Source organism: Phaethon lepturus, unplaced genomic scaffold (genome assembly GCF_000687285.1).
Source record: "Phaethon lepturus isolate BGI_N335 unplaced genomic scaffold, ASM68728v1 scaffold13118, whole genome shotgun sequence".
In the NCBI taxonomy this organism is placed as follows: Eukaryota; Metazoa; Chordata; class Aves; order Phaethontiformes; family Phaethontidae; genus Phaethon; species Phaethon lepturus.
In genome coordinates, this window is record NW_010555575.1 from 9,420 (window position 1) to 21,411 (window position 11,992).

The 11,992-nt window shown below is 42.2% G+C and overlaps 1 protein-coding gene across 1 annotated transcript in view; it reads right to left on the reverse strand.

Moving 5' to 3' along the window:
* Positions 1-11,992, reverse strand: part of UBXN7 (UBX domain protein 7) — a gene marked incomplete at its 5' end in the record, with an annotated part of 28,201 nt that overhangs the window by 3,440 nt on the left and 12,769 nt on the right. The window contains 6 exons of the mRNA XM_010292205.1: positions 2,420-3,212; positions 7,765-7,844; positions 8,595-8,988; positions 9,401-9,528; positions 10,628-10,718; positions 11,113-11,259. Coding sequence (XP_010290507.1) covers positions 3,051-3,212; positions 7,765-7,844; positions 8,595-8,988; positions 9,401-9,528; positions 10,628-10,718; positions 11,113-11,259 — 1,002 coding nt within the window. The remainder of the gene's footprint in view (positions 1-2,419; positions 3,213-7,764; positions 7,845-8,594; positions 8,989-9,400; positions 9,529-10,627; positions 10,719-11,112; positions 11,260-11,992) is intronic.

The following is an 11,992-nucleotide window of genomic DNA, read 5'->3' on the forward strand; positions in this document are numbered from 1 at the left end:
TAAAAAGATTAATATTTTTTCTAAATAAGACCTCAAGAAAGAAAAAATGAAGTGAGAGCACAAGAAGTCCGGGTCCCATTACACCAGCAGGCAAACCCCTTTACCATGCTTGAGAGGCATGTTTCTTGATGGTTTAAAAATAAATGTGCCGCAGCCAAGTGCAACGTTTGCTTCCTTGCAAGAGAGGTTACTGAGAATGACAAAAGCAACGAGAAGCTAACGTAAGGCTCCCAGTTCTGTTTTTGATGGCAAGATGACGAGTTTAAGGTTACTCCTTTCCTTACAGCTGATCAGAGGAGTTGTCAGCTGCCCGCTGCCCTGCGGCTCACACACTTAACTCTGGAAGAGAGGGTAAGAAAGGAAGGTTCACAGTACTGGACCACACAGTGCACAATCTCTCCAGCAGCAGAACTGATGGAAGAAGTTCATGCTCTTGCCTGCAATGCAGTTTCCCCTCCTTCCTACCACTGATACAGCTGTTAGTTATTTTATATCAGGTTGTTTCAACATGCCACAGCCTAGCCCCACACACATCAGGACGAGCGGGAAGGGCCAGGAGGGGAGAAGAGAAGCTACCCACAAAACAGACCTAGGACCGAAAAGGCAGAGTCAATTTTGTATGGTTAACTGCTAGAAAAGTGGATGTGGAACAATGTTCCCAGAGCGGAGACAAACCTAAGCCTGTCCAAAATGAGTTGGGCCCTCCACCAGCAAACACAGCCAACCAGCAACAACTCAAAAGAGGAATCAGTGGGACCACAAAGGTGGGATCCTGGACTCACACTGGCAAGAACAGGCAGGAGAGCAGAGAAGGTCAACATGCTCCCATCCCAGCCTGCCAGAGGGACACTAAAGGACTATCTAGACATGTCTTGGGTACTGCGTCCTGTTGGCAGCCTGCCTTAATTTTCTTGTGGCTAACCACAGAAAAAGAGGTAATGAGTTTCAAGGCAACAAACGTGAGAGCATGTTATTCTAACTAGACAGCTGAAGCTACTCAGGGAAGCATTAGACCTACACAGAAAGGGTTTCCTTCTGTCCTGCTCTCTCGTACGTCCAAGTTATGAATTTGGGTATCCTATAAACACAAAGGATCCTTCAGTCTAGACGTGCCACTGCTGCTTCAGAGGCCAAACACCAACATCTTACCTGCCTCTGCCAGCCTTGCAATTCACTTTCTAATGCTAGGAAGCAGCCTCCACGACAGGTTCTCTTTACAAACCAAAGATGACATCTGATGTCACATCAACCGTTGATCAGGAAGCTGCAATCAGATTTTGCTTTTCTGATACTGCATCTTGCAGTAGAATGCAAAATAGTTTGTGTGGAGGGAAATCAATTTATACAATTGTATGATTACATGCAAAACCACAATTATGAGCAAAGACAGTTGTGACCTAGTATTATCATGGGGAATGCAAGACATTTTCTGTGATTTCCTACATTTAAAGACTCTAAAGTCTGCAGACTAGCATGAAGTTAAGGGCCAAAATATCTTGAAGGGTTTCAGTCTATTGTAAATTTGTGACCACTAAAGTGTTTTCTTTAACAAGTATAATCATCTGACAGTTGCAGTAAAACTTAGCTGTTATGGTACGTCTCACATGCCTTTTTTTTTCACTGATAATGAGTACGCTAAACTGAGTTCTTAGTTGTAAATATGCAAATTCAACATCCACCTCGAGGATGCCTGTGTTAGTTAACTTTTATCTCACTGTAATACCTATTGTAACACCAATTGACCAACAGCTCAATGTCTAGAAGACATTAGAAGAACAGGGCACTCTGCACAGTGTACGTACAGGATGTTCCCGCGTGACTTCTGGTACAAGCTTCCAGAGCTGAAAAGAAAGCCTAAATAAAGGAATAGCTTTCCATACAGCCTTCCAGATTTGGAGATAAGTGACAGTGGATGAACATGAAAAAAGAATAAAAAGCAGCCTACAGCATTCAAGCCACCAGGCTGTGAAGTCTTTTATAAAGCATTAATTCATTCCAGAGTTTGACAAGGCTGTGTATGTTTTTCATCAATGAAAGAAAACCTACCTAGGACTTGCTTTCCTGCTCAGTTGCAGTCAATGCTCTAAAGCCCCTGCAAAGATAGTCACTCATGAGGAAAACAAAACACCACATAAAGGAAAAAAAGCCAACTAACTGTCAAGTTTTTACAAAATGTGTTTTCCAGAGAGTCCAAGATCTTTACAGTATCCTGCCACCTTCTATCACCATTTGCAAAATCCTGAGAGCAAGTAGAAAGGAGACACTTAGGGGATGTACAAATGGAAACCCCACCTACTCCTACCAAGGAGTCAATTCTGCTCCAACAGCGGACATGCAGCTTTCACTTTGGGACAAGTAGTCAATCCCACACTGAGTATAGTGGGGTTGTTCTGGTTTTTTTGACTGGTTGTTTTTTTACTACATCCACTGGCAGCACTTTAAGCAGGAGGAAAAAATGCATGCAATCTAGAAGCCTTTAAATTACATGGGGGCAGAGTATCTCACCACAGTTCAACTCAACTCCTTCCCAAAAAACAAGTTTTTGCAGAGCGCTAGGTAAGTGAATCCTTGAGAAGGCTGTAAGGTTAATGGAGACCTTTCGTGCAGTGAATCAAAACAAAGACTGTACTGAAAATTACACTCTCTCCTTACAGAGAGATGACTCAGTGCCTTATCACACACTATTTTCAAAAATAAATTAAACAAAATAGATTTAAGAATAGCAGCGAGAAGTGTATGTGTATTATGGCCACACCAAGCCCCGGCATACTGGATACAGAGATCACTGTTTTACTTTATTCCACGAAAACAAAGGAAAGATGTTCTTCCCAATGCTCTCCACAGGGCCCAAGCTGAGGAAGAAAATAAAACTCTGAATACTCTCATTTGGTCACTAGAGCAGGAGAAGGGAAGAAGAAAGAGAAGGGCCAGCCAGCTGCCTGCCTGATTTCAGCACTGCAATCCTATGACCTTCAACTGCATATTTAATGAGTTGGTGTCCCAGGCAAAGAGGAGAGGGGAGGAAGGCTGGGAGAACTCAGGCCACAGTGCTAATTCCTTTCCTGCACAAAGACAGTCTCTTGAGGACACAGGCCTGCCTCCTGTAACGTGATCTCATAGTCCAGGTGGGAGAGTTTCCTTCGAGGGAAGTTGGTGAGAAGTTCAAAGCGTTCATTGGGGTATCCTTTTGACTGGACATGTTTCACAAGAGCCTGGAGAGAAAGAAAGGCATATTATAGTGTCATATAATTCAAAACAGCACAAAAGAACTTAAAAAAAATATCCTGTTTTCCTTTAAAAAGGAAGTTTGTAATCACAGACAAAGGAAATTTTGAAATTTTGCATATAGTATAGACCCTCTTTTACTTTAAGATCTAATTTGACACACAGTATGAATAATCATAAAAACTAATTACCAAGTGATCTCTTACCTAACCGATTCTTTAAATACAAAAAAGACCTACATAACAGTACACTAATTCAAGCAAGCTGAATTCCGTATCACACATTCAAATCACAGTAAAGTAAAAGATTTGAAAAAAAAGAAACAAAACCCCAAAAACCTTAAGTGCCCCATAACAGAAACCCCCTCACTTGTATATCAGATCGTACTCTTACATTAAATCCAGAAGCCACCAAAGCAGCTTTTTTGTCAGGTAACAGTGGAAAAAAAATAAATACAGTATTTCTACTAAAAATTTTATTCGTTTCCTGCCTTCAAGAAGCGTGAGGATTTGGTTTTTTTCTCTTTTTTTGCTTTAAGCTCTTTTCAGTTCATTGGCTTCTCTGCCTACAATAGCAATTGGGCCAGGACACAGAGGGCATTGGGATGAGGAGGTATCAGCCTCACAACCCAACATATTAAGAAGAGCTAATGTCCATGCTACAATGAGAAAGATTTCCCAAGTTCATCAGGAAACACAGCAGATGAGAGCATAAAGTACAAATAAACAAGGACAGAGAAATGGAGATTGGCAGAACAGTAGGAGATACAGCAACAGAGCAAGACTTTCACAGAATGAAAAGTCATAGCTTTTTAAAGACGGAGAAAAAGACAATTTAATCTGTAATAAAACAGAAAGTATGAACAAAATAAGGGGGTCCCAACAATACTGTTCACATAGTTTCGATGGGTAACTTACACCAGTAAATTAAGCATAAGGAGTAAGCTAGTAGTATTAAGCTTCTACTAGTACTAATGAGTCTGCTAGCATCCCCTCACTATTTAGTTGCCACTTCGGGACCACAGCAACCCAGCACACAGAAAAAAGCCGTCGCAAGCAAGCACTTGGCAGTTACTGCTGCAGCTCACAGGCAAGGGGCTTGGGAGATCACTTGGGTGGGCTGTTCATTTTGGTGTTCATGTTCTGGTAGGAAAGCTGTGAATCATATGGCGCTGACATGACACAGGACATGGCCTCCAACAACAGCCAGCAGCACTCTTCCTAATATTTCAGGGGCATCAATGCAGATGAGCACAAGGTCAAGGAGCTGCAGGAAGAGGTCCTGATGTTCTGCTGCATCAGGGAAGATGAGCAGGAAAGCAGCAGGATGCTGGTAGCGACACTGCAAGGGCAAGAACTGAGGCCTCACAGTGCAGACAGAATGAGATGACCAGAAGCAAGACTCAAACACAGGGAGGACAGCAAACTTGCAAGATAAGGCACTCTGGAGACCTGTGGCAGCAAAACAGCAGCTCTCTTCTCATTTGGAAAAATAAAAATTAGAAAAACAGTTGAAAAAATGGTATGAAGTCTTGGCAATAAATGGGAAGGACAAACAAGTTTGACCGGAAGACACAACTGGATCCACTGGTCCTACTCAGCACATCAAAACCAGCAGGGAGAAGCTGTGCATGCTGGTGGAGAGGACTCCTGCGGGGGACTGACGCACCCAACTGCCAACCTAACTCCGAGTCTTGGAGGCCTCCTGCTTGCCTAGAGCCTAGATTCAGGATTGTCAAAACCCATCAAGAAAGCTCAACACATGTCTGCAGTGTGCCCTTGCAGCAGCAACAGCAAGCCTGGGCTGCACCAACAAAAGTATTGCCAGCAGATCAAGGGATGCCATTACAGCACTCTGCTGGGCCACACCTGGAATATCGTGTTCATTTTTGCCCTCTTCACATTCAAGAGGGATGAGGAAAAACTGGAGAGGATCCAGAGGCGGGCCATCAAAATGACTAGGTTATAGGACACGGCTTGGTACATGACGAAAGGCTGAAGGACTTGGATTTGTTCAGCCTAGAAAGGAAAAGGCTTAGTGGGAATATCATCACAGTGTTCCAATATAGAGAAGATAAAGGCATTTCTTTCACAAAGATGCACGGTGACAAGAGACAACACACACAAGTTGCTCCAGGGGAAGTGTCACCTGGATGTAAGGAAGGAATTCCTTACCACAAAAGAAATTAAAGTAAGTTGCCTAGAGAAGTGGTGGAATGTCCTTTGCTGGAAGTATTCTAGACTCAGCTTGAGGGGGCCCTGGATAACCTCACCTACAGCCCTGCTTTCAACAGAGGTTTAGACCAGATGATCTCCAGGGATCCTTTTCAAATCTGGACCTTTCCAAGATTTGATGACTGCAGAACAGCCAGGGAAGTACCTGCACAGAGATTTCATCTGAATTCATCAAAATCCACACACAAACCTTTGGTATGAGGAGACTGCTGCCCCAACCTCCTCTTTTACCTGGACTGTTCTCCCAACAGGCTTTGCAGATTACAATGCCTGTGTCTGATGAGGAGTGCAAGTAAGTGGGTTTGACTTCCTTTTCAAGGAACAAGGATAATCGAAATTCCTTTACAAACCACTGTATTTAAAAATTCAGTTAAGTTTACTGCCCACATTTTCCCCTTAACCCATTTAAAGGACTTTCCTGCACACCTTATACCACTTGGTAGACAACAAAAGTTATTCAGGCAACCAGTCAGCAATGCAGATGAAGGGCTGAGCTGCTGAACAGACTGAAGTCAGCTACTTAACTGCACACAATGAGCAATTGCTTCTACAAAAAGGCAGTGTTGCACATCCTGGAGATAACTGTGTAAAGAAGCCACTATTGATTGATAACAATGCAATGACTGAAAAAAAAATTAAAAAAAAACCCTAAACACAACAGCCAGTGTTGGTGAGAAAGCAACATTGTATCATTAGTTAAAACTTCTAAAGTACAACTGTCTCCTTAAAGAATTTCTTTTTATAGTTCTGGACAGTGTTAAAATGGAAGCAACTAAGGGCTCAATAAAATCAGCATGGAAGTGATGCTCACAAAGAAACATCCCAGACTCAATCTTGATCTGACTGAAATGGCTTTAAAAGATCACATGACATGAGCACAAAAGCTGCCTGTTCAGCTCTGCAACAAAAAGATATCTTTACCCACTTATCTTGACTCACCTAAATTCCTCTGCTGACTGTAGAGTAGGCGGCAAAGGAAATTGCATGCAGAGATTAACTTCCTTTAACTGCCGCAGTCCATAAAAGGAGTCAAACCAGAACATATCAGGGATATATCACTATTACACCTATGTAACACTTAAATAAATTAAGTATTCAGAAGCGCTACATAACACACACAACTTCATTTAATGGACTGCTTTCAAAAAAGCAGTTAAGATACAAAAGAGTAGTTGTAAAAAGATTATACACCCCTGCCTGCTATGACAGAGCAAGAATGAGGGTCTGAAAGTAAAGCTGGTTCCTACAGTAAGAGTGATGCTCTGCCAGTACTCCTCAGTCTTCATATTTCAGCCCCAGGACTCCACGTGTAGCACTACAGGCAGTCTACAACCTACCTGCTTACGTATGGTTTTGAGAGAGATGATGGCATAACAAAAGCAAGTTGTTGGGTATTTTTCCTTTTATTTTCAAGCAAGAGAGTTAAGGATGAGAATATGAGCTTGAGACACTCTACATTCCTTGAGTGCTGCAGACTAGGTTATAGTCTCATTTTCTGTAAGAGATGTGACACTTTTCTAAATCGGCACAGATTCTTTGGAAGAGGTGTGTTTTTGCCTTCCCTAAAGCTTCAATACAGAGCTTTTCAGTTGATTACATTAAAATTAGCTTAACTGGCCACTGTGTCATGAAAACTCATGGCTAACAGGAATACAGTGATCTCTTTACACACTGCTTCCAGAAAAGCACCTGCAAAATTTTCATGGACATGCCATCCACATCGACTTCTCCAAGGTAAACAAGCACAAAGCACCGTTGAAACGCACACCTGAAGCATGGTAATTAAATAATATTGTAACAAATTTGTTTTGGGAGAACTTCCTCCAAAGTCTCCTCTGTCATCCACATCCAAGTACGATGAAAGAGATTGAGAACAAGAATGAAGAGTTTTGCCTTTGATTTTACCATTGTCCAACCATGAGCAACGGCTGAACTTTTCCATTTAGGGAAAAAAAAAAACCAAACACACAAACAAGTGAGCTGAGAGTATTTTATGGTAATTTAATGATTAATGCAAAAGCCATTTAGAGTCATTTTAGAAAGGAAACTAGCAGTTTTGGGACTAAGGAAGACACTGGAGCATACACAAAACCCAAGCAGCAATGGAAACATACAGAGCCAGCAGAGTCTGTTGAATCGAAGAAAAGGAGTAACACAGAAGAAACACAACAGAATGACAGTGCAAGCGCTTCCTGGATATATCACTTTCCCTAGATCCGATTTCAATAATAGCACCACAGGAAAAGAAATTCTCCAGTTTCGGCTCTCCTGTACTCAAACAAGGATTCCAGTTAACTCCACTCACCAGAAGTTTAGCTTGTTCAGGCAGTGAAATCTGTTCCCTCTTTCCATCTGGATACCTTAGCATCAGCTGTGCCTTTGGTCCTAGCATAAAGGAAGTTACTACAAGTTAACAAAGAACAAGCCAGCTGAATTGAGCTCTTCTGTAGATTTTAGGTGGCACGCTTTACTGCATAGGATAGCAGGGTTAGGGACTAGAGACAAATACAAGGTTCCAGTCTATGAAGATATACTTCTACCACATATGTTTAAAATATACACAACAAACTCAGAACTCTTTCAAGACTTAATAGCAGTGATTGAAACCGGTCAGCGTTCCCAGAGAAAAGCACACTGTGCTACCTCTGCCTTTAAGACAACCTCACTCTACTGCATCCCAGCTCAGGCACCGCAGGGAGGAACAGAGACTCCAGGGATTTGTTTCTATTAGCCAAAGTTGCATTACTAAAACTCAGCCCAGACTGTCAAGGCAGCCAAGCTAACTGAGCATGAGGTGGGGTTGATGTTATTCTGCTTCTCTCTACCATACTGGTAAAGGCCCTGCCAAAATGCGCTTGCGTTACACCAACGCGTACTTTATTTGTGGACAAGGTCTCAAACTAAGAAACTTGAGCTCAGTGACTAACACAACTTTGCAGTTTCTGGCAGCACTATGCCAAAGTGGTGCTGCCGGCAAGGTGAATTGCTCACAATGTCTGGTGTCAAGGAGGGAGTAAGACAGAAGAAAAGATTTAGCTTTTCAAAGCAAGGTGTGAAACCATGCTTGTCAGCATATAAAGATGTTCACGAAAACAACCCAAAACACAGGTCACTCAAAAAAAAGTGGCAACTTACCATTCACATCTAGGCCCTGAAATGTACTTTCAGGCTTCTCGGGTGACTCCTCCAGTATTCCTGCATCAATGCAAGGCAGTACTCTGTGATTTGATGTTGTCCCAGGCTCAGTCCTTGCAGGGGGCTCAGGCTGAGGCCTCCGGCTCTCCTCTTTTTTATACCCCAAGTCCTTGTGCGGAGACTTCCTCAACTTGGCAGGATTCTCTGATTCTTCCTCCTCCTCAGAGCCGCAAACCGAAATAAACTCTTCGCTTCCAGAAAAAAGCTCTGACTCCGACTCCTCATCTGACCGACTCTCCTGCTTGGCCTGTGAGGAATCAAAATGTGTCTCCTGTAACGAGGCTCTGATAGCAGCTTCCAACTGGCTGTCCTCACTGGCATCAATGAGACTCTCCTGTTGAATACAGACATAACACAAATACATAAAAACTGCTTTTAAATATGTACTGAAAATCAAGAGGGTATCAGCCTTCCAAAGAGAAGCTACTGAAACTGTCAGGAACAAACACCATGGGAAGCTAGCCCTGCTACGACTACTTAATGAATCCTCCTTGGAGTTCACATGGAGTGACATTATTTTCCTTCCACACAGGCACAATTCTATGACTGTTAAATCCAAAACAAGTGCTGAAAGCACAAACTACACAACAAAAATAGTTACCGTGGGAAAAGGCATTCCCTGGTGCACCACATTTCTGCATGCTCTTGCACTAACTCATTAAATGGGAAATCGGTAGGGCTGGATAAAGACAGGCTAGCATTTTCTTTCTGGTTTCTCCAGTCCTCCTAGAGAGCCTCATACTTACTGAACGAGAGCATTTTTGGGGAGGGCTAGTAGAATGGCCATCCAGCTGTCCATGCTCACTCAAGAACCCAGTCACTTGGTCCAAGAAAGAAGTCACATCTAGCTGGTGCCACTCCACTAGTTTCTGGCCTAGGGAATAAAAAGTGTCATGAAACGTAATTTCAACAAAAGATTGCAGCCTAGTGGTCAAACACACCAATTCACTGCTGTGCATGCACTCTGCAAGAGTCCATATTGGTGGAACTGCAGCTTCCTACAAGGCTACCAGCTGAAAATTATGAAGCTTCCTCCTTCCACCCCCTTGAAAAGGTTTCAATCATGGACAGACCCCGTTTATTTCCGTTCTTTTCTTTTTATCTATGGGAATGTGTGCACAGAATGGTGAATTAGGCATCAAAATGAAAAAAGGTCAAGCCACTAAGTTTATGAAAAAGCATTTCTACATTCTTGCCTGCTTTGATTCTAAACCTTGGCAAACTGCATTTGTTTCCATAAGTGAAGTGCTAAGAAGAGTATCCTAATTTTGGTTCCAACATCAAAAAAAAGTTTTTGGGCAAGAAATCTCAGCTCTGATTATAGACACTATTACTTCAGTCCTGAGAAGCAGGAGACCAGACAATTAATATAGTGGCATTATATGATTATAAAAGACAAAATGGCGTTGGGATACAAAAGAGAAAGTAACAATTTCAAAACAGCTGGAAGGGGAGGTAGAAGTTTGATTATTCATTAAAAAAAAAAAAAAACAAACCCAAAGCCAAAATGGTCTTTCAAAATGAAGATGCAATTTAATAAGTCATCTTTGAGCGTCACAAAGCTACCGTGCAAGCAGCAGGAAGCAGATTCCTGTAACGCTTACAAATACTGTAGTTTGTTCATCGCATGATTTCAAGTAGCTTTTAAAAGGACACTTAAAAAGAAAATTCATTTCAGAGTTTTACCACAAGGTGGTACTATTTTCACTTTCCAAGCCAAGTACCTGCTAAACTCTACGAAGTACAATAACGAAATACACAAAACCTCAGCAAGCCTTGGGAGTTTTATCCCCCTAGCTCCTCCAAAACATACTGCTTCATTTCTTCGGGGACAACAAGGTCTCTCAGAGAGGAAAACAATGTAGCTGAGATTCTTCGGGTGAACGTAACACATACTGTAAAAGATGGTATTCTAGCCTACAACTGCCAGTCCTTCTCACTCGATATATGTAACCAACTGTCACTTATCTTACCTGTCCTGGGATCCAGTATGGAGACATAAGGGAAGTCTGCTAATTTGTAGAACTGTATGTACCTCTGGCCTTCCTCACTGTCATGGTATACCTACAAAACACCACATTGGAAGCAAATTACTGGGTGGAGAGGTAACACAAACTGTACCTTGAAAATGTACAAAGTTTTTCCCTATTTTACAGTATATGCTATAAATGGTACGTACAGTTCTCAGTAACTCTGACAAGCTGAAAATACACCTCTAACAGCCCACATATTAGAAGCTATGTGGTAACACTTTGAACGCACAAATGAAAGGCAGTTTATGCATTCAAATGCATATCCATGAACTACATCTTCCATGAACTACTGCATCTTTTCTGCAAGTTCACCAAAAGAACTGCAACAGTGCCATTTTATTTGAAGAAGCCCATTCTTTCCACTGCCCTATCTACCAGGGCACCAAGTTAATGGGGCACCCCCATGGCCTCATTAAATTTCTCACCTGCCAAAAAATGAAATGTTCCCGGATTATGTTCTTCACAGCCTCATTGCTCCAGACATCACGGTTGAGACACTGACAGGCAAAATCTTGCACATTTTGAATATTTATCATGAGCCATTTGTTCTGCATCTGACCACACTCCTTGGCCTGTAAGCAGAGAGAAAAGTTTCATTAGATAAAACTTAAGAGCCACACATAGCCAATGCCAGCAGTGATCAGTGATGGCTTCTAACATTGTCAGATTTTCCACCAAAACCCCTTTGTAGTGATAAAGATGGACAGTGCTAGTGAAAAGGCATCCACAAAACAGAAGGCAGGGCTGAAGGCCCTGCTTAAAATGAGACCGGTTGAATTACAGAATCACAACGATGAACAGAGCTGCTGGATTTCAACAAGCCAAGCACAGAGTGGGAAAAGCAACTTGCGGGGGACACACACAGGGACGCTGAATAAAATATTTGTTTGGGGAAGAGTGTAGTCAATCACACTGATCTGACAACAGAGGAAAGACCTGCTCATTCTAAAGATAAACCTAGGTATCATCTTCTATTTAAGTAGATCGCATAATTGACAGAGGACTTGCATCAATTCAACAGGACCCCCTCTCTGCATGTTTTCATTTTTCTCTCCAGGTTTTGAGTTACTCTATTACTGTGCAACTACCGAGTTAGGCACCCTTTTTTGATGCTCGTTATCCAGACTGCAAGTGGGGAGGAAGACGGGAAGGCGCAGGAAGAAATCTTACTGGTTTGAGTCACAAAGCTGGCATTGTCTGATTGCTTGGTTGCAAGTTAATGGTAGGAGTTTGATCAAGAATGTAATCCTGATCGCTGAACTGTCATACCTGTTGAAAAAAAGAGGGCTATATCAACAGCAGGAA